Raw genomic sequence first — 23,923 nt, 5'->3', positions numbered from 1 at the left:
GAGGCAGAAACGCACCCGCAATCCAAAAAATGCCTCACCCCGGCATTTTTCGTTTCTGCAAAACGCCCCCCGCTCTGGTGTGCACCACCCCATTGAGATACATTGACCAAGCAGATCCGCAGCCGCAAGCGGATCTGAAAACGCCCAAAAAGCCGCTCGGTGTGCACCAGCCCTTAAAGGGGAACTGAAGAGAGAGGTATATAGAGGCTGTCATGTTTATTTCCTTTTAAGCAATACCAGTTGCCTGGCAGCCCTGCTGATCCTCTGCCTCTAATACTATTAGCCATAGCCCCTGAACAAGCATGCAGCAGATCAGGTGTTTCAGATTCAGTCAGATCTGACAAGACTAGCTGCATGCTTGTTTCTGGTGTTATTCAGATACTACTGCAGAAGGGAAGACGAGCAGGGCTGCCAGGCAACTGGTATTGATTAAAAGGAAATAAATATGGCAGCCTTCGTATAACTCTTACTTCAGTTCCCCTTTAAGCTAAGAAAAACGTCTGATTGGAGTTTTACTTGAACCCCATACTTTATATCTATAGGGTAAAATTAATATAACATTTTAAAATATTTTATGCTTTACGTCTGTGAAATAAAGCACCATATAAAGAAAATTATATTAAAAAAAATGAACTCACCATTTTGTGACTTTTCACTACCTGTTAAAGAGAAACACAACACAGTTAATCCTGTTTATTTCAAACCTAGTACATTCAATCATTTAAATTTTGGCATAAATGCAAAATATATGCGAAAGAGAAATTAAATAAAATAAAAAAAACAATAATACTTAATAAAAAATAAACTCATTACTATAAATTAAATCTAACTAAAATATAATTTAATTATTAAAGATTGATAGAAGATTGATAAAAAGGCTATACTATCGCACAATCACTTACTCGCTAGTGCGAGCAGCAGTGCTAGGATGATTCCCCTCATGATGATGGTGAATACTTGACTGGGATCCGTCCACAATATTTATAGTGAATTTTTCCTGAATACGTCACGCCGGGTGCTGCCAGTTCTCATCAATAATTAACTTTCATGTCAGTTTTCAAACTTGTTTTTCTTTAAAAAAAATAATATTTTGCAGTAGTACAAAATTTGAAATCTTCAACATGCATCCAACATGAACATCATAGCCTATGTCAACTTATGTGTATAATTAAATATTTTTAGTAGTCTTTAATTTTATTGTAGTTTAATATCAATAGTTAATCATCGGGGAGGTCAGGATAACTTTGTTTGCCTTTGGTCACTGTGACAGAATCTATCAGATCTAATCTTACAGATAAGGATGGCAGATGATTCGGCCAAAGGATTGCATTATTTGTCCTACTTTTGTCATATTATCTGTGATTAGTAATATAAGAAATTTGGTGGTTTATATTCTAAATACTTACAGCCATAAATTACAAACCTAGTAATCAATGGATTACTGTGAGTTAAATATACCATTAACCTATTTTACCAGTACCCTGTATAAAATTTTAACAATATATTTTCTGCTCTTAATTAACTAACTTTTTACCCCAACTAGTTATATAGGTTTTATCATTTTCTAATCCACTAAACTCTGAGGGCTGGAACCCACTAGAACAATTTTTGAGCGTTTAGGGAGCGTGAGAAATCGCTAGCGATTTCCCTAAACGCTCTGCCAATGTAAATGGATGGTGCAAATTACACAGAAACGATTGCGATTAGCAAAATCGCAAACGCAGGACATGCAGCATTTTGTTAGCGTTTGCGCTTCAATGTAAAGTATATAATCGCTGGCGTAATCGCTAATCAAAACTTGCACGGATCGATTTTGCCAGTGTTTTAAAGTTACTGCACACTGTAACAAAATTACAATTAATAGAAAGGACCAATCAGACTTTAAAACACTAATTGCTACACAACCGCTGGCAAATTGATACACTTTTTAAAATCGCTCCCTAAAACGCTCAAGGAATCGCTTACAAACTGCTCATACGAAACGCTAGCGATTGCAATTAGCGATTACGTTTTGCAGTGAGTTCCAGGCTTGAAGCTGGGTTCACATTTGACATAGCGTAAAAAAGTAGCGTGGTAGGATGGTGCGTTTGGGATTATCTATCGCAGATGTGTTTTTCATGCATTTTGCGTGTGTTTTAATGCGTTTGCGGTTCGCTAATGTAAAATGCATATGCGTTTTCTATGCGTTTTTAATTTAAATTTATGCAAATCACTAGGAAGACAACAGGAAGTGGAAACGCATCAGAGATCTTTATTTGTTAATCAAAAAGGCATTAAAAAACATATGCAAAATGCTATGCATATGCATTACCATAGACTTTCATTATGTGTGTTTTTGGCAACCATCCTGCATAATATGCAAAACTACCAGCATTTGCGAAACGCATACCGTAAAAACGCAGTGCAACGCAGCTTCTTCTTCGTCCCATAGACTAACATTGCTGCATATGCAGCATATGGGGACAGCACAGTGGCATAGTGGTTAGTGCTCTCGCCTATTTAAGATATTCACAGCTGCGCCACTTGCAAACGATTCTTCAATAGGTCTCACTCCAGCAGAACTAGGAGAAAACACATGAAGCCGCCTCTCATGGCATAAAATCTTTTTTTAATATGGCTAAAAAAGCCCCACATTAAAACTGCGTACCAGATAAAAGAAAGGTAATAACATATCTCACACATCCAATAGACGTCCGCCAGGTTCCCCGCTGCGGTGCCGGCAACCCTCGTCTCTGGTGTGTTTTCCTGGAAGCGTGCGTGTCCAAGGCTCCGCCCTACTGATGTGTCACGCTCTCTAATGACGAAACGCGTACCAGGAAACCAGGAAAACACACCAGAGACGAGGGTTGCCGGCACCGCAGCGGGGAACCTGGCGGACGTCTATTGGATGTGTGAGATATGTTATTACCTTTCTTTTATCTGGTACGCAGTTTTAATGTGGGGCTTTTTTAGCCATATTAAAAAAGATTTTATGCCATGAGAGGCGGCTTCATGTGTTTTCTCCTAGTTCTGCTGGTGAAGTCTATGTCTGATACGCCTGTTTGAAAGAATATCTTTGGTGAGCAGGGGGTTTAGGGGGGGGGAGGGTGACCCCCGTCCTGCATGCGGTGGAGGTTTCCTAGCACAAAGTGGTTTCATACACAGGGTGTACTAGTGCTGGAAGTTTACCCGCTATGTGCGTATATGTTTTATTGCTATTATAGGACCTGGAGTGAGACCTATAGAGGAATCGTTTGCCAGTGGCGCTGCTGTGAATAAGTTAAAGGAGAACTGCTTACTCTTTGGACAGCTAGCAGCAGACTGGACATTTAAAGGTGTAGGTGTGGTGAGCGCTGAATCATATTTCTCGATTAGTGCTCTCGTCTTGCAAGCGTTGGGTTCCCAGTTAAAATCCCAGCCAGGTCAACATCTGCAAGGAGTTTGTATGTTCTCCCCGTGTCTGCGTGGGTTTCCTCCGGGCACTCCGGTTTCCTCCCTCTTCCCAAAAACATACAGATAAGTTAATTGGCTTCCCCCCAAAAAAATTGGCCCTAGACCATACATGCACTACACGCTACATACATATGACTATGGTAGGGACTAGATTGTGAGCCCCTCTGAGGGACAGTTAGTGACAAGACAATATACTCTGTACAGCTCTGCGTAATATGTTGGAGCTATATAAATACTTAAATAAATAAATAAAATATGCGCTAGCGTTTCTGCTATGTGTGCACCCAGCCTTAGGAACCTGTTTGCAAACGGTTGTGATCGATGTAGGGAATGGCTGTATTTTTCCTCCACTTCTTAAAGGGGAACTGAAGAGAGAGGTATATGGAGGCTGTCATGTTTATTTCCTTTTAATCAATACCAGTTGCCTGGCAGCCCTGCTGGTCTATTTCTCTGCAGCAGTATCTGATTAAAACCAGAAACAAGCATGCAGCTAGTCTTGTCAGATCAGACTTATAAGTCTGAACCACTGAAACACCTGATCTGCTGCCTGCTTGTTCAGGGGCTATGGCTAATAGTATTAGAGGCAGAGGATCAGCAGGGCTGCCAGGCAACTGGTATTGTCTAAAAGGAAATAAACATGACAGCCTCCATATACCTCTCTCTTCAATTCCCCTTTAAATTCTTTTTGTCATTTTTTTTTTAAAAATACTCCGTGGCCCTGACCCAATTCACTTTTTCTCCTATGAGATATTTCTGCAATATAAATAAAATTAATTTTAAGACACCATAAAGCAAGAGAATGCTCAGGATAATGTTGACAGTACTTTTCCACCCACTTTTTGGTACTTTTTAATGTGTTTAGTTCCTGGACGTAGTTTCTACGTCCAGGAACCATGCGCGTTCCCGCGGCCGATCGCGCACGTGCACGCACGCTCCCGGCCCGTGGTTCGTTAGCCAGGCAATCAGTGAATCGGGCTATGGTGCCCGATCACTGATTCCTCTCCCCCGCTGAAAAAGCGACAGCTTCTCTCGGAAGCTGCACTTTTTCTGGCTGTAGCGTCCCCCATGCGTCCCTCTAAGCGTATGTTACGCTTAGAGTGACGTCATGTAAACAAACTCATGGCCGCCATCTTGTGGCCAAAAAGTAAAACTACAACTAAAAGTAAAAAAAATAAAATTCAAACACACATTTACATTATAAATCTCTTGTTTACATCCCACCCTCCCAAAACTACCCAAATAAAATGTTTAATATAAAAAACAAAAAACATTACAATAAAAAAAAACACGTAAATATTTACCTAAGGGTCTAAACTTTTTAAATATCAAGATTCAATGTAAAGATGAAATATTTCTATATTTTTTTTTATTTTAAACTTGTAAATAATGATAGATGCAAAACGGAAAAAATTCACCTTTATTTCCAAATAAAATATTGTCGCCATACATTGTGATAGGGACATAATTTTAACGGTGTGATAACCGGGACATATGGGCAAATACAATACGTGAGTTTTAATTATGGAGGCATGTATTATTTTAAAACTATAATGGCTGAAAACTGAGAAATAATGAATTTTTTCAGTTTTTTTCTTATTCTTCCAGTTAAAATGCATTTACAGTAAAGTGGCTCTTAGCAAAATGTACCCCCCCCCCCCCCAAAGAAAGCGGTGGCGGAAAAAAACAAGATATAGATCAGTTCATTGTGATAAGTAGTGATAAAGTTATAGGCTAATGAATGGGAGGTGAACATTTCTCAAGTGAAAACGACGGAACGGGAATGGGTTAAATTGCAGAGTACAAAAGTTATTTTAAACAGAAGATGAAAAAATTATCTCATAGGTAAAAACAGGAATTGGATCAGGTCCTATATACTCAAATGTGGAAAAAAGTAATCTTAAGGCCCGGTTCACATTAGCGTTCGCTGTCCGGATTCGCCTGATCGGATCCGGACCATATACTGTACAAACGGAACGTACGTTCCGCATAGCAATGCAAAGTCTATGCGGACGTTCACATGCGTCCGTTCCGTACAGAATGGAGCCGGATCGGATCCGGACTCCGGACAGTTTTCCAACATGCGCTATTTTTCGGGTCCGGTCATCCGGCCCACGCACCTGGGCCGGATCCTGACCCTTCGCATGCGGCCATGCTGTGCAATGAGAAATGGATGTTTCTCATCACACTGGCAATAGGACCGGATGCTTCCAGCACCGGTCCTATGCCACTTGGGGGGCCCGGACTACACGCCGGTATCCCCCATGCTTGCGGTGCCTTTCTGGCACTGCAATGTATCTAGTTACGGCTACTTTATTGTAGCCGGAACTGATACATTCCGGATCCGCAACTGGTGGCAACTTGTGGCCACCGCAGAGACCCGTATGGTCTCTTTGCGGCCCCCGGACACCGGACACTTGCGGACTCGAACTGCAAGTGTGAATGGGGCCTTATTGAAATACACTGAAAATAAAAATTAACAAAGTGTAAAAAAATGAAAAGTGAAAACAAAAAGAAAAGAAATTCCATCAATTCACAGTGAAATAGCCAAAATATAAGATTAGGCCCATATGCAATTCACTTTTTCACCTTAGTTTTCTCCAAGTTGACATTTTCACATCTTGTGATAAAATCCCTATTAAGCCACCAGCGGTGCGGATGCTTATGCCTTTATGCGGAGAAATGTCCGCAATAATCCGCAAGAAAATTCGTATGCGGACGCTCATGCCCTTATGCGGAAAAATGTCCGCAATAATGCGCAAGTAATGCGAAAATGACGGGCATTAGGTGAAAATTAACGTGAAAAAATTCAATCGAAAATTCGCCTGTCAAAACAAAATGAGGCGAAAATTCGGCGAAAATTTGGCAAAACAAATTAATGTGTCTGTTTTCTCTACAATAGCACATTTTATTTTTAAACAACAATGGATGAAAGCTGAGAAAATGTAATTTTTTTTTTTCATTTTTTTCTTCTTCTTCCCTGTCAAATGCATATAAAATAATATAATTCTTAGAATAAAGTACTGCCCAAAGAAAGCTCCCCCCCCCCCCGCATACATTACCTGCTCCACCGGCGCGACTCCCCCTGGTCTCCGCTGTCTTCTTCTCCGCTCTGGTCTGGTCTCCGGATCCAGCAGGCTTCACTTCTTCCTGTCTGGGGGAAGTTTAAACAGTAGAGCGCCCTCTACTGTTTAAACTTCCTACCGGGACAGGAAGAAGTGAAGCCTGCTGGATCCAGAGCCCAGCGCGGAGACGGAGCAGCGGACGGTGACCTGGGGGATACGTGCCGGCCGGATCAGGTAATGAATTGCAGCTGTATTGCGTCGGTCATCGGGCACTCGAACGCCGCTAGCGACGCGCTCCCTACCCGCGGGCGATCGACGGCAATTTCCCGCACTGAGCGATTGACGGGACCGATCTATTTCGGGCCGAAATAGATCGAAATTTAGCGTTTAGTGTGAACGATGTGACAGCAGATTCGACCCCTGTAATCGAATCTGCTGTCGATTGGCGGGGAATCGGCCTAGTGTATGGCCAGCTTTAAGGACACATCCGAGCTATGAAAAAAAACGTAGAAGACGGCCTGGTGAGTGGAAGACGAGTAGAAGCCGGCCTGGTGAGGTGCCGAGAGCCAGCGGCAGAGAGTGGAGCTGCGGCATGGGAAAGATCAGCTGCTAGGGGCTGGAGGAAGCCCCGTGTAAGTAGATTTAATTTTAATTCATAGCTCGGACCTTGCCTTTAAGTGAACCCCTTTGTAGTAAAGTTACTTCCTCTGTAGTTTAGTTACCTCCTCTGTAGTTATTTTCACATGCAGTTAATTAACAGCCTGTCTTTAACTTTAGAATTCTGCAGTTATTTAAGGATTGAAGAGTTAACTTTGGAGATCACACCTTAACTTAAAGACAGAAGAGTAGAAACTTTATTAAAAACAGGAGATAAGCTTAGTGAATTGAGTGAATCCAAGAGCCGAGGCTGCCATACTATGGCACCACCAGTCTCACTTTGTGTCATCTATTATCCCTAAGGAGACATTGGGGGGGGGAGTTGAAGGTTCAGCAGTGATGATCCAGTTCTTCATGAAATAAATCTGCGGTGATGGCTGAAGCTGCTGAGGATCCCGATTGCTGACATCTGGCAGTGCCGGCCAAGGTGCTCCAGTTCAAAAGGTGCAGTAGTGTTTATTTCTGTGGTGGGCCCCAACTCCTGGGCAACAATCAGCAGTGCAGGTCAAGATAATCTGGCTGTCACAGAAGCATTCGGCCTCAGCGGCCCTTACTTCCGGATTAAGCAGCTGGAATCATGGAGGGGTTGATCCAAAGGAGTCCCTGCTACGGTGGAGCAGCAGCAGCCGATGGATGGATGGATAGATAGATGGATGGAGCAAGGCCATCCAGCAAGGGCAAAGGTGTCCCAATCGCGCGGTGTCTTCCAACCTCAGTGGAACCCTGACCTCTTGGGTAGCAGGGGTGAACTGCACAGTACCTGCACAGACAACGAACCCAGGCGGCGGCAAGCAGGGGCGTAACAATAGACCATGCAAGGGGTGCAGCCGCAGGGGGGCCCAAATGCCACAAGGGGCCGGCCTGAGAGACTGACAACTAAGGGCAAGGAGAGAATAAACGTTCTCCTCTCTGCACAATTGTTCTAATGACTGCATCTGCTCAGCCACTGATAACGAATCATACAAAGTTTTGTAGACAACGATTTGTAGACAGTCCCTATTTAGTGTACAGGGGGAGGGCGCCCCATCCAAAGTTTTGCAGGGGGGCCCACTGATTTCTAGTTACGCCACTGGCGGCAAGACAGAAAGAACTCCAGGTCTCGACTCCCACTACCAGCACTAGCGTCCCAGGCTACACTAGACCACACTGCACACCTTCAGGGGGGGGGGGACAAGGTGAATTGGTAGGGAAAATGGAAGAAAAACAAGAAAAGGCCAGAATACTCTGGCCATGGCTGCCAATTAAGGTGCCATCTCCCTGAATGGGACACCTTTGGCCTTGCTGGATGCCGGCTCTAAAATAACAATAATAACTATTATAATTTTGTCGAAGAAGAAAGGGTACAGATGCAAAAATGTAAATAACCAGCAGATGGCACCATAAGACTGCTTCAAATTCAGCTACAGGAAAAGTATCCAAGGTCTCCTCATTTTTTTTAGTGATACTGTTGAGGATTTTTTTTGCAATCATTGATTTGTCTGATGAGATAAAACTCTCAGAGGTCTAACAGAAAAGGGGAAAACACATTTCTAGAACAGTTCTGATGGGATTAATCTCCTACATTCAAATCTGCAGAGGAGGAAAAAAAGAGATTACCGTAATCACCAATACTTCTGTTATCCAGGTTATCATTTATATATTAAAAAATACAGCTTCAACTAAAAATCTATCTTCTGATCAAGAAGACATATAAATGCTGCTGGACTGCGCTCTCCACCTCCTAGAAAATGACAAGAAAACTTCACATAGCGTAACTCTGCAAGGCCCAACTTTTACACACTACACCCGTGTTTCAGTGAAAAAGTGCTCCACACGTGATCACACACTCTTTCCAAGATTGCGCTCACCAACTCGTAGCCACCTCAGACAACAGGTGGGTCTAGCGCTCAAAGTAATATCCACAGGCACTTGATACTGTTCTTCACCTTTTTCTTTAATGTTAAAACTTCTGTGATAAGCCTGTGTCTCCCTCCTGGTGACAAGCAGGGATGATGATAATAATCCTTCCTTGGGTGATAAGGAGTGGCAGAAGTAATGATCCCGGCAGCCGAGCTCTCTCTCTATCTCCGCTGTGCTCACATGAGCAGGATGCCGGTGTGTGGCTGCAACAGCCTGGAGGTTAGGGACAAGCCTCTAAGGGATGGCCAGCGGAGATAGAGAGAGAGCTCGGCTGCCGGGATCATTACTTCTGCCACTGCTTATCACCCAAGGAAGGATTATTATCATCATCCCTGCTTGTCACCAGGAGGGACGGGAGACACAGGCTTATCACAGAAGTTTTAACATTAAAGAAAAAGGTGAAGAACAGTATCAAGTGCCTGTGGATATTACTTTGAGCGCTAGACCCACCTGTTGTCTGAGGTGGCTACGAGTTGGTGAGCGCAATCTTGGAAAGAGTGTGTGATCACGTGTGGAGCACTTTTTCACTGAAACACGGGTGTAGTGTGTAAAAGTTGGGCCTTGCAGAGTTACGCTATGTTAAGTTTTCTTGTCATTTTCTAGGAGGTGGAGAGCGCAGTCCAGCAGCATTTATATAACTTTAACTGGAAAAGTGACAGCGATCCCATTGTTGTGTTGTAAGGACTTTAATTGTGGTGGACATTGGGTTTGTGACAGCGCAGCCTATTCGTTGAATATTGATCAAGAAGACAGTTCATCACTCCTACTGAGTAACTTCCACATAACTTTTTGTGGCCCTTGCATCAGGAAATTCCCCCGTCCCAAACTGTTACCCAAGATGATGTGTAACAATTATACTCAGTGTCAGAGGTGGGACAAGGTCCTTCAGCACCCAAGGCTGAGACACCAAAGTGCGCCCCCCCATCCCTCCCACCCCAGCCGTCACACACTGATTGCTATTAGACTAATAGGTGCCCCAAGGCCCCCAACCTCCCCAACACCTTAATCTCTAGTTATCTGGCTTGCAGTCACTGTCATATATCCCCTCTTCTTATTTCTTTCTGCTTCAAACACAATTGGGAATGACAGCTGAATGAATTGTGCGCCCCCTCCTACACTGCGCCCTGAGGCTGGAGCCTCTCCAGCCTATGCCTCGGCCCAGCCCTGCTCAGTGTGTATTTAGCTTTACTTATGTTATAGACAGTATTATGTTATGTGTTATGTTATAGACAGTACATTGACTGGCAGAAAGCTAGGTGACTCCCATATCAGATTCAGAGCCTCTGTTAGGAAGACTGTGAAATAACTTGGGTTAAAATGCGTATTTTGCCAGCTTCCATGAATGCAAGCTGAAGTAATGTTTGCTAGTTATTGCTATAATCTATCGAGCTGAACTACAGAGAATAGCTTTTTCTCAGCAATTTTTCAGCTTCATTTTAAAGGACGTGTTGTGATAAGAATATGGAAGCTGCCGCATTTATTTCCTTTTAAACAATACCAGTTGCCTGGTAGCCCTGCTGGTCTTTTGGGCTGCAGCAGTGTCTGAATAACACCAGAAACAAGCATGCAGCTAATCTTGTCAGATCTGACAATAATGTCAGGAACACCTGATCTGCTGCATGCTTGTTCAGGGTCTGTGGCTACAAATATTAGAGGCAGAGGATCAGCAGGGCATCCACGCAACTGGTATTGCTTAAAGTGAACCAGTGACGAAGCACCCTCATGTATTTTACCATATATATTACTGGGAACATTAGAGAAAACACCTACCCTGCTGTCTGTTTCATTCTGCACTGCACTGCACAGCTTGTTTCTTATCAGACCTGATAAAATCCCCGACTGAGCATTCAGTCTGGATTTGCTATAATGACTCAGCTATAATGATTCCTGAGCAGAGCCAGCAGGGGGCAGGCTTGGACTTGAAAAGACATGAGAGAACACAGACTGAGCTATAAATATTCCTGAGCAAAGCCAGACTGAATGCTCAGTCAGGGATTTTATCAGAGCTGATTAGAAGCAAGCTGTGCAGTGCAGAATGAAACAGAAAGCAAGGTAGGTGTTTTCGCTAATGTTCCCACTGATATATTTGGTAAAATACATGAGGGTGCTTTGTCTCTGGTTCCCTTTAAAAGGAAATGAACATGGCAGCCTCCATAGGTCTCTTCTTACAGTTGCACTTTAATCTCATTAATTGGGGAAAACTTGAAAAATCTGAAAAAAAATTAAAATTTTTTATTCAGTTCCCTAACCACTTCAAACCGCTCATAGGCGTCAGAAACAGGGCAGGTTCTTCTACACTTTTTGCTGCCTGAGGCATACTTCTTTGTATCCCCCCCTCCCCCCCCCCCCCATTTGGAATGAATGCACAGTAGCCGACAATTTACTTTGTTTCATTTAATTCACATGGCATGTTGCAGCTCGACACATAGCACACTGGCTAGCTGTGAGTTTGTAACAAACAAACTGCTCACCCTCAGCCACTCCATTCCTCCTCAGTCAGGACAGCAGTGCCACCTCCTCCCTTCTGCTGTGCAAGTCAGATGGAACACTGCTGCTCTCCAGCCTCCTCCCTCCTCACTCACTGTCAGACTCCTCACACAGCACAACAAGCTGCTTTTCCCCAATGATGACCTCTTTACCTCGCTCTCCTCTCGCTTCTCCTACTTATCTGACTTCATGCTGTAAGCATAAACACAGTACAAACATGCTGCCCCAGTAATCTCTGCACCTGATGCAAATGTTCACCTTGCTTCATGAGAGAACTGGCCCTGGCTGGAAAGTGGCCGAACACGTGTGCACGCAGGCACATATACGTGCACCCCACACTGAGGCACCCGTAGTTGTATCTCAATCGTCTGCCCTGCAAAACGGATCGTTTTAAAACGTCCGTTTGCAGGAAGTGGTAACATTTATTGGATAGATATTGAAAATTTAAGAACTTTATTGTCATTGTGTAATGCAACAAACATACACATATATATTTTTGTCTAGGAAAAACTGTTTTTCCTTTGGGAAGTTTATGACAATTTCCATCACTTCCTGTTCAGGGAGGAAGTGAGAAATTCTCCCCTAGAGAGGTATCCCAGAACAAACAAACAAATATATATATTTGTGGCAGCACAGTGACGTAGTGGTTAGCACTCTGGCCTTGCAGCGCTGGGTCCCCGGTTCCCCAGGTCAACATCTGCAAGGAGTTTGTATGTTCTCCCCGTGTCTGCGTGGGTTTCCTCCGGGCACTCTGGTTTCCTCCCATGCCCGAAAAACATATAGATACGTTAATTGGCTTCCGCCTAAATTGGCCCTAGACTAGAATACATGCACTAGGTCCACTGCCTCTGTTAATGCACACATTATGGGCTAATGCACACGGATAGTGTAGGGTGTTGGGTCCACTTTGAACATTGCATAAATGACTTTCTGCATTAAGATGCCCACAATAAAGTCGCTCCATAAAGCATAACTGTGAACATAGCAAAATTGCTTTAAAAAAAAAAGGAATTCTCAGTATTACCTTTATTCTTAAGTACTCCTTGGATGGAAACTATACAAAGACGTCGACCAGCTTGCCTACTTATTTGCAGCACAGTGGCGTAGTGGGGAGCACAGTGGCGTAGTGGGCAGCACAGTGGCATAGTGGGCAGCACAGTGGCGTAGTGGGCAGCACAGTGGCGTAGTGAGCAGCACAGTGGCATAGTGAGCAGCACAGTGGCGTAGTGGGCAGCACAGTGGCATAGTGGGCAGCACAGTGGCGTAGTGGGCAGCACAGTGGCGTAGTGGGCAGCGCAGTGGCATAGTGGGCAGCACAGTGGCGTAGTGGGCAGCACAGTGGCGTAGTGGGCAGCACAGTGGTGTAGTGGGCAGCACAGTGGCATAGTTGGCAGCACAGTGGCGTAGTAGGCAGCACAGTAGCATGGTGGGCAGCACAGTGGCGTAGTGAGCAGCACAGTGGCGTAGTGGGCAGCACAGTGGCATAATGGGCAGCACAGTGGTGTAGTGGGCAGCACAGTGGCATAGTGGGCAGCACAGTGGCGTAGTGGGCAGCACAGTGGCGTAGTGGGCAACACAGTGGCATAGTGGGCAGCACAGTGGCATAGTGGGCAGCACAGTGGCATAGTGGGCAGCACAGTGGTGTAGTGGGCAGCACAGTGGCATAGTGGGCAGCACAGTGGCATAGTGGGCAGCACAGTGGCGCAGTGGTTAGCGCTCTCATCTTGCAGCGCTCAGTCCCCAGTTCATATCCCAGCCAAGGGCACTATCTGCAAGGAGTTTGTATGTTCTCCCCGTGTCTGTGTGGGCACTCCCACACCACAAAAACATACAAAGTTAATTAGCCCCTACTTACTTTCATTAGCCAAGCGGGTTTCCCCCTGCAACGCTTCAGAACTGCTCTGGTGTGCAACAGCCTTTCAGAGCGATTCCTAGGCATGTTTTTGGAGCGTTTTTGTGTAGCAGATTTCAAAATTTTGTTACAGTAAAGCTGTTACTGAACAGCTTCTGTAACAAAAACGCCTAGAAAACCGCTCTAAGGCCCAGTGCACACCAAAACCGCTAGCAGATCCGCAATACGCTAGCGGTTTTGGGAGCTGATTTCAGAGCGATTCTAGGTATGTTTAGAGAGGTTTTCTAAACATACCTAGCGGTTTTGGGTGCGTTTTTGTGTAGCAGATTTCATATATTGTTACAGTAAAAGCTGTTACTGAACAGCTACTGTAACAAAAATGCCTGGCAAACCGCTCTGAACTTGCGTTTTTCAGAGCGGTTTGCGTTTTTCCTATACTTTACATTGAGGACGAAACGCTTCCGAAAACCGCAAATGCGCAGCAGGAGGCGCGTTTGCGGCTTGGCAAAAACCGCAAACCGCCGGTGTGCACCATCCCATTGCAATACATTAGACAAGCGTTTTTAGAGGCGGATGTGGCCGGCGGATCGCTCCAAAAACCGCTCGGTGTGCACTGGGCCTAAGGCCCAGTGCACACCAAGCGGTTTTAGGAGCGATCCCTCAACTGCATCCGCCTGTGAAAATGCTTGGCTAATGTATTTCAATGAGATGGTGCACACCGGCGGTTTGAGGTTTTTAGCAAACAGTAAATGTGCCTCCTGCTGCACGTTTGCGGTTTGCAGAAGCATTTCTGCCTCAATGTAAAGTATAGGAAAAATGCAAACCTTTCTGGAAAACACTACTTCAGAGCGGTTTGCCAGGCGTTTTTGTTACAGTAGCTGTTCAGTAACAGCTTTTACTGTAACAATATTTGTAATCTGCTACACAAAAACGCTCCCAAAAACGCTAGACATATTTAGAAAACGTCTCTAAACATGCCTAGAACCGCTCTGAAATCAGCTCCAAAAACCGCTAGCGTTTTGAGGATCTGCTAGCGGTTTTGGTGTGCACTGGGCCTGATCTAGCGTTTTTCAGAGCTGTTTTCCACTTTCCTATACTTAACATTGAGGCAGAAAAGCCTCAGAAATCTAAAAATCGCTGCAGGACAGCAGTTTGCATTTGGGGAAAAAACGAACCGCTCTGGTGTGCACCATCCCATTCACTTTCATTAGCCAAGCGGTTTTCTCCTGAAAGCATTTTTAAAAAAGCTCAGAACTGCTCTTGGTGTGCACCAACCCTTAGGCCCAGTGCACACCAAAAACCTCTAGCAGATCTGCAAAACACTAGAGGTTTTTGAAGCAGATTTTCAGAGTGATTCTAGGCATGTGTAGAGAGGTTTTCTAAACATGCCTAGAGTTTTTTGGAGCGTTTTTGTGTAGCAGATTTTATATTTTGTTATAGTAAAGCTGTTACTGAACAGCTTCTGTAACAACAACGCCTGGGAAACCGCTCTGATCTAGCGTTTTTCAGAGCTGTTTTCCACTTTCCTATACTTAACATTGAGGCAGAAACGCCTCAGAAATCTAAAAAATGCTGCAGCCTCTGAATTTGCGTTTGTGGAAAAAACAAAAATCAATTAACCCTTCGCACTCTCACATGCAAATGCTCACACAAATGCATTCACAGATTCACTCATCCAGGCACAACTGTTATCCCTACAGCTAAGTTAAAAGCCAGGGATTTAGTTCACAGAAGAATGCATTCTCTTATGCTTAGTCACCTATACTGCGTAGAAGTACCCAGGTAAACATAGGTGTCCCAACTCTGGCCCTGTAACATGCACAGTGCAGACATGCAAACACATTCATTGCATCAAACCTATCAATGAATTAGGAGCACACATCCTGACGTCCTCTCCTGGGACAGATAGTGCATCTTGCCAATCGCACAAGGGAGCTAACGTTATGTGTCCATGTGCACCATGCGCATACACCAGCATAAGCTGTGTGCATGCTGACAAACACATACAGGGGAAGGAGGGAGTGCACTGCTTATGCTGTGTGTATGCGCATGGTGCACATGCACACATAACGTTAGCTCCCTTGTGCGATTGGTAAGATGCACCGTCTGTCCCAGGAGAGGACGTCAGGATGTGTGCTCCTAATCCATTGATAGGTTTGATGCAATGAATGTGTTTGCATGTCTGCACTGTGCATGTTACAGGGCCAGAGTTAGGACACCTATGTTTACCTGGGTACTTCTGCGCAGTATAGGTGACTAAGCATAAGAATGCATTTTTCTGTGAACTAAAACCCCGGCTTTTAATTTAGCTGTAGGGATAACAGTTGTGCCAGGATGAGTAAATCTGTGAATGCATTTGTTTGAGCATTCGCATGTGAGAGTACGAAGGGTTAATTGATTTTTGCTGTTTCTAGCCACACCTCCTTCAGCACCTCCCTTTCCCTAATAATTTATTTAATGTCCTAACTAGAGGCGATGTGCCTGGATATATGTATTTTTATTCTTGTGGAAAAAACGAGCCGCTCTGGTGTGCACCAGCCCATTGAAATACATTAGCCAAGCGATTTTCAAACAGCTAGTGTTTTTAAAAACGCTCCAGAACCGCTCTGTTGTAAAAGTGCTAGCGTAATGAAACCCTATGGGCCCGTTCTTACGCCAAACGCAAAACGCAAACGCGTAGCCTGCACCATTTTCAGGCAAATTCCAGGCGAACGCGTTTCAGTGCTATAGAAGCGCAAAACGCGATCGCGCCAAAATCGCCGCAGCGTTCAGTGTTTTTTCCACGTGAAATCACGGAAAAATCACTCCTGCAAAACGCAGGTGTGAATAGAGCCTCTATGTACTTACAGGGTGCATTTCTATATGTTTGCCTTCCGTCCTGTGCAAGAGTTTAGGTCCACTTTAATATTTTTAGCCATAGATCCTGAACATCCAAGCAGATCAGATGTTTCTGAGGCCCAGTGCACACTGAGCGGTTTTAGGTGCGATCCGCCGGCCGCATCCGCCTGTAAATACGCTTGGCTAATTTATTTCAATGGGATGGTGCACAACAGCAGTTTGAGGTTTTTTCATGTTTGCGGTTTTCTGAAGCGTTTCGTCCTCAATGTAAATTATAGGAAAAAGGCAAACCACTCTGAAAAACGCTACTTCAGAGCGGTTTGCCAGGCGTTTTTGTTACAGAAGCTGTTCAGTAACAGCTCTTACTGTAACAGTATTTGTAATCTGCTACACAAAAACGCAGCCAAAACCGCTAGGCATGTTTAGAAAACGTCTCTAAACATACCTAGAATCGCTCTGAAATCTGCTCCAAAAAACGCTAGTGTTTTTTGTATCTGCTAGCGGTTTTGGTGTGCACTGGGCCAGACTGAAGTCTGATTGTATTAGCCACATGCTTGTTTCTGGTGTTATTCAGACACTACTGCAGCCAAAGATACCAGCAGGGCGCCAGGCAACTGGTATTGTTTAAAGTGAAACAAATATGGCTGCTTCTACATCCCTTTCAGTTCAGGTATCCTTTAAGAAATAATATGCTGCTATATGTGGTGATGGCTGGCAATCGTACAGTGCTTATACAGCTGTGTTGCAGAATCAAGTTGGTGAACAATATGTCCAGTCCGTGACACGTGAAATTTCTCGAAATGTTATGAAATTCCTAAAACTGCTGTGATTTTTGGAACACCAGCTCCTGCCAAGCGGGTACACAAACCCTGTTTATCTTTCAAGATCATGACATGCCCACAGGACAGAGTGACCCAGCACCTGATGGCACAGGTCCTGACTGAGGGGATGGAATAATTATTGATGAGAAAACATAATGTGTAGTCAAACACCAGGGGGGCAGCGTGCAGAATGTTTCAGATAAAGGAAACTGGTTCAGAGCTACTAATTCCACAACTGGATTTTTTATTACATAAATTCATATTATTTTTTACTTATAAAGCACTAATATCTTCCATAGGGCTGTACGTAGTACAAAAACATACAATAATGAGGAGCATAGATACATATTTTACATATTTCAAGATACATATTTTTTAATAATGCAATGCGGCCCTGGATTTATTATGAAGGCTGTAAGGCTTGGTGGTGTATTCTCCACAGTCAGCATGCAACGCATGAGCTGGCGTGGAGGAGGTACACACACTAGCACCAGGAAACAGGCTATCCCTAGTATAGTGGAGGGGAGGACTGACTCCAATAGGAGATTGTGGCGCACAGAGCCGGTGCAGATCTGACAGCCACAAACAATGCTTTCGTTATAACGTCTCAGCGCAAAGTAGCGCTGAGCGCATAAACCAGAACTGAGGAGATCAGGACAGGTAGTCAGAATGAACGCTTGCTAGCTAGCGGCTACTTAGCGACAGCAAGCGTCCACAACAAGACAGACTGGAATGAGGCAGCCAATGCGCTGCGGCAATGGCGTGCCTCACAAAGACAGGACAGGACAGTCAGAAAATAGCAGGATTAAGATAGATGAACGTAACACAGATAAATATACAATAAGTATGTTTTCCTAGCGTATTACAATTACAGCTATCAATGAAACTATTTGTAACTTCTGACTAACATATGTATATGTCGGCAATGAACCGATATATGACATAAGCAGGAACGCTGACTAGGACTGGAGTAATACAGGGAACAGGACTCAGAAGGATTCGCTATCTCTTCGCAGAGATGAACGCAATCCACAAACAGTAACAGAACAGGATTCAGAAGGATTCATTATCTCTTCGCAGAGATGAACGCAATCCACAAACAGGACCAGGAACAGGATAACTAGCTCACCACGGGTGATCACGGTACGCGCAAACTACCAAAACGTGCTGGAAAACTGACTAACTGAACACAGGAAATAAACAGTTCGTGTACGTATATATCAGCAACACTGATATATCAACGTAACACAAATACAAGGAAAATAATAAACGTGCTGGTATGCATATATATTGGCAATGAACCAATATATGATGCAAAGACCAGCAAAGTATCTTTAACAAGAAACACGATCGGGGGCTGAAGCGACAGCAAGGCAGGCTTAAGCTGAAGCTATGAAAACCCAAGGAAACCCTGCTGGAAGCAGATCTTTATACTGAGGTCATCCAATGGGAGCAGACATGCAGATTCCCACACAGGTGAATGATAATCAGTCACAAGCTGACAGCAGGGAAAGACAGACAAAGCTATGCAGTTTGCATGGAAATAGATCAGAACTGCCTGAGCTGCAGCACTACTACTTCCAGCAACAGCTGCTGCAGCAGCGATCATCACAAAGGCATGATGGATTTATTATGATGGCCACTGTAAGCATATCCTTAGGCTTCTCTCTTTACAAAGCATTACCTCAGGGGCGTAACTAGGAATCGCCGGGCCCCCCTGCAGAAATTCTGAGTGGGCCCCCCTCCCCCCTGGGGCCCACTCAGGACCATTTTTGGGGGGCTGGAGAGGTCGCAGCATGAGGGGAGAGCTTGGTGGCACGTTGGTGGGGAGGGGGGACGGTCCCCCCCTCCCTCACCTCGGGCTCTCCCGTCTGTGCTCCCCTCCAGCATTGAATAAAGTGTATGCAGGCGGCGGGGCAGCGGCAGATACATACCTTCCGTGCGCTCCAGCGCGGACGTTTCTCCCTCTAGTGTCTGACGCGACTTCCTGTTTATACAGGAAGTCACGTCAGAAGCTAGAGAGAGGAACATCCTTGGAGCGCACGGAAGGTATGTGTCTGCCGCTGCCCCGCCGCCTTGCCACTAAGCTCTCCCCGCATGCTGTGACCCCTCCAGCCCCCCAAAACGGTTCTGAGCGGGCCCCAGGGGGGCACGGGCCCCCCGCGAGAGCATGGGCTGCATCCCCTATTGTTACGCCCGTGCCTTACCGCATGCAGTAATGCAGAAAACAAGTGGCTTTACCAAAACATATTTTTGTGTGAAAAAGGCTGTTAACTCATGGAAAACTAAAATGACTGACTAGTGAGGTAAACAGCTCATAAATGTCAACTCACAAAGAATCCAACATGTGGTGAAACAAATGAGATGTTCTGTATTTATCTCCAGCCTGGAGCTATAAATAACAAACAGCCATTGGGAAGGTTATAAAGAGGAAACAGAGCAGAGAAAAGGGGAAAGCACCTGAGCGTTCCATAACCGCCGCGGTGGATTGCTCATCCCCTGGTGTACTGATTTGCATAATTTTTTTTTTAAAACACGCAGCTAGCACTTTGCTAGCTGCGTGGTTTACCCGATCGCCGCCGCTCGCCGCCGATCCGCTGCTACCAGTCGCGAAAGAGGGCCCCCTCGCAGACCCCTTGCGCAGCCTGGCCAATCACCGCTAGGCTGCGCTATGGGGTGGATCGGGACTCCCCCTGACGTCATGACGTCAATGACGTCATTCCGATCGTCACCATGGCGATGGGGGATGCTTATACAGGAAATCACGTTCAGGGTATGATCGCTGACGGCGATCGGAGGGGTGGGAGGGATGCCACAGGGAGGGGGGAATCATGTAGCTAGTGCTAGGCTAGCTACATGATAAAAAAAAAATTAGGTAAAAAAAAACACCCACGGTCGTGCGCCGCAAAAAATCAGAACGCCAGGGTGGTTAAACTATTCAGGAAATTAAGAAAGTTAATAATAAAACATAATTTTCTCATTTTTACAAAATTGTTATGTAGTAATTAAAAACTGCTAAAACAAGACTAATGGTTTAGAGTTGAAACAATTTTTTGTGCATTTTATGTACCTTGGACTTGCACTTGGACTTGCCAGTATCATAAAGTAATTATATTTGTATCACATTTTTCTTGTCAATTACCCTTTAAACCACCAGCAAACAAGAAAATACTCAAAATAATTACTTTAGGACCTTTTGACATACTTTTTGGTACTGTAAAATTGCTGAAATGATATTTTAAATAGAAGATGAAAAATGATCTCCCAAGAGAAAACTCAGGAGAAAAAGTTAATTGCATATGAGTCTGAGTTATTTGTTGAGAGATAATTTTCATATTTTCTTTAAAATAACTTTTTAAGCATTTTGCAATTGAAAAAAATACCCAAACGTTGGTGAAAAATTACTATCATACTTATTTGGAGTACTTTTTTTTGCTTACTGATGGTTTAAAGGCATTTAATGACAAGTTGAAAATATCACTCAGGAGAAGAAGTAAATTGCATATGGGCCACTATGTTTTAAGATGATCCAGGCAAATGTTTTCTATTTTAAAACAATGTTTTATTTTAAATAAACAATCTGGTCTTGGTCACTTATGATCTCTAGACAAAAATCAACCCCAATATTTGTTGTTTTAAGTAGGAATAATAAATCCTAAATGTGCATCTTCATCTTCATGCAGAGGCTCATTTTCTCATCCAGGTTTAAAAAATGTCATATTTTTCTCTCCGGGAACAACATTATGGCCCATATGCAATTCACTTTTTCTCCTTAGTTTTCTCCAAGTTGAAATTCTCACACCTTGTCAATAAAATGCCTTTCATACCCCCAGCAAGCAAGAAAATACACAAAATAATTTTGACAGTACTTTATCTACTACGTTTTGATACTTTTTCATTTGCAAAGACTGAAAAGTTATTTTAAAGAGAAGATGAAAAATTATCACCTAGGAGAAAACTTGGGAGAAAAAGGAAATTCCTTTGGTATAAAAGATAGCGCTCCACACAATTTTTTGATCTTATATATGTGATCAAAAAATTGTGTGGAGCGCTATCTTTTATACCAAAGGAACTCTCGACTAAGGTGAAGCTGACACCATTAAGAAGTGCATACCAAAAGGAGGAGTGTGTTTATAACAGACTTTTTTAGCTAATTTCTAAACCTATGGTGCTGATATGGAACTTTGTAAAGTGAACTTTTAGCCTATGTTTGGCATATTGACTTCAGGGCCGGGCCAAGGCAGAGGCAGGAGAGGCTCCAGCCTCAGGGTGCAGTGTAGGAGGGGGCGCACAATTCACTCAGCTGTCATTCCCCATTGTGTTTGAAGCAGAAATAAATAAGAAAAGGGGATACATGGCAATGACTGCAAGCCAGATAACTAGAGATTAAGGGGTTGGTGGGGTTGGGGGCACTCGGGCACCTCTTAGCCCAATATAAATCAGTGTGTGACGGCCGGGTGGGAGGGATGGAGGGGAGCACTTTGGTGTATCAGCCTTGGGTGCTGAAGGACCTTGTCCCGGCTCTGATTGACTTAACCCGCTTATAGAAAGTGGAGTGTGTGGAAGTATTTCATATGTCCTATTGTGTGAACACCTATCTGTAGCGCTTATATTATATCTTTGCAGAAAAAGGAAATTGCATATGGGCCTATATTCAAGTTACATTTGTAAAAACAACATTTCAGGCCAATTGGGCCCATATGCAACTGACTTTGGCCTATATGCAGTTCCCTTTTTTCCCCTGAGTTTTCTCCTAGGTGATATTTATAAATGTGTCAATAAAATGTCTTTTAAACCACCAGCAAGCAAAACAATACTCAAAATAGTTTTGATAGTACCTTTTCACCTACTTTTTGGTACTTTTTCAATTGCAAAGTGCTGAAAAATTATTTTAAATAGAAGATGAAAAATGAGCTCCTAGGAGAAAATACAGGTGAAAAAGTGAATTGCATATGGGCCTTTTTTCTCCTAAATTTTCTCCTATGTTATATTTTCATATCTTAGCAATACAATACCTTTTAAACCATCAGCAATCTTTGCATAATTTTTTGTTATTGCACGCAGCTAGCACTTTGCTAGCTGCGTGCATACTACGATCGCCCCCGCTCGCCCCCGATACGCCGCCACCCGCCGCGCCAACCCCGACCCCTCCAGACCCATGGCGACCGGGGATGCCCAGCAGGAAATCCTGTTCTAAACGGGATTTCCTGCTTACTCTGATCGCCGGAGAGGGAATGCCGGGTGAGGGGATGCCGCTGCTCAGCGGCTATCATGTAGCGAGCCCTGGGCTACATGATTAAAAAAAAAAGTGGACTGGCAAGGGGGTTAAACAGAAAATGAAATATGATCTCCTAGGAGAAAACTTAGGAGAAAGAGTGAATTGCATATGGCCCCAAGTGTCAAAAATAGCAGTTTTAAAAATTAAACACCCAACTTTTAAAAGGTCATCTGTAATAGATAGCGGAGATGCCGCCGCAGCGGTGAGCAGCTTGGCGGCTGTCTCCGCGTCTCAGCTGGCGGCCTCCGCCGCGCTATTACATGGTGGAGTTTTGCCTGGTCCTTCAGTTGCACATAGACTGAGGGCCAGGCGACAGGACCTTTATGCGAATAGAAGGGGAGTCAGCTGATCGGCCGGTCAGCTGACTCCAGCAGTGCTCCTGATTGGCTGAGTGACTGGGGCAGCGCTACGGGGCGCTCTCAGTATATATAGGACCTGCCTGTCAGTAGCTCCTTGTCTGCTGTTGCAAATGCTACGTGTTAGCACTCAGACCTTAGTCAGATTCCAAAGTGTGCTAGAACCAGCAGGAGCTGGGGATCCACACTTAGTCAGATTCTGTTGATAGCTAAAGTACTAATTGAATTGTATTATTTGTTATGACCTTCTGCTAGCCTTGACTACTCTTCTGCCTACTGATTCTGTGCTTCTGCCTATCTGATCCTGTTGCCGACTCAGCATGAACACTACTCTGATTTAGCCTTCTGTCTTTGTACCAAATCTGTCCGTTTGTTGCCGAATCTGCTTGTCTGACTCTCCTGCCCTCACCAGTAAGCCTAGTCCCTGGTGAGGGATTCTCTGTACAGCTTAATCACCTGCTCCTCAGGTGACCAGTAGCTGCAGCACAGTCTGAATCACCTGCTCCTTAGGTGACCAGTAGCTGCAGTACAGTCTGAATCACCTGCTCCTCAGGTGACCAGTAGCTGCAGTACAGTCTTAATCACCTGCTCCTCAGGTGACCAGTAGCTGCAGTACAGTCTTAGTCACCTGCTCCTCAGGTGATTAGGAGCTGCAGTACAGTGTTGATCTCCTGCCCCTCAGGTGACCACCGGCTGCAGTGCAGTCTGAATCACCCGCTCCACGGGTGATCAGTATACGTTGTATTACTGTTGCACCAAACACCTATCTTTACATCTGGTTGTCCTGTGTCTCGCTATACTCGCATTATTGGTGATTCAGCAGATCACTACATAATCAGGTATAGCATCTGTATTATTGGTGATACTGCAGATCATCAATAATCAGAAAATCTGTTCTTGCTGACACCAATCGTTACATCATCATACACTGATGCACTGATCCCCTTGATCAACCTTGGAAAAAAAAGGTCTCTCTTTTAAAAATATGGCGGTTGTAAAGGGTGATCTGATGTTTTTTTTTAAATGGTCAATGGTCAATGACAATGAGATCCTGCTCATTTTCAAGGGATGCTGAATCTATGCAAATGTTATGCAAATTTCTGCAGCTTTCAGCTGCATATAGTTAGTCCATTTTCAAACTGCACAATTTTGCATTTAGCTTTTCATTTGCTTCACCTCTGAAATATTAGCATTGCACTGATCATCCCTAGTGGTGGTGACCCATTCTTTGCACATGGGGT

At 44.3% G+C, this 23,923-nt stretch overlaps 1 protein-coding gene across 1 annotated transcript in view; it reads right to left on the bottom strand.

Moving 5' to 3' along the window:
- Nucleotides 1–958, bottom strand: part of LOC137520779 (vitellogenin-A2-like) — a 68,716-nt gene extending 67,758 nt beyond the window's left edge. The window contains exons 1-2 of the mRNA XM_068239133.1: nt 903–958; nt 639–659 (exon numbers count right to left, since the gene is read on the bottom strand). Coding sequence (XP_068095234.1) covers nt 639–659; nt 903–942 — 61 coding nt within the window. The 5' untranslated portion in view covers nt 943–958. The remainder of the gene's footprint in view (nt 1–638; nt 660–902) is intronic.
- Nucleotides 959–23,923: the final 22,965 nt, after the last annotated feature.

Source organism: Hyperolius riggenbachi, chromosome 6 (assembly GCF_040937935.1).
Source record: "Hyperolius riggenbachi isolate aHypRig1 chromosome 6, aHypRig1.pri, whole genome shotgun sequence".
Lineage (NCBI taxonomy): Eukaryota > Metazoa > Chordata > Amphibia > Anura > Hyperoliidae > Hyperolius > Hyperolius riggenbachi.
This window is presented reverse-complemented; position numbering and strand designations above follow the sequence as displayed.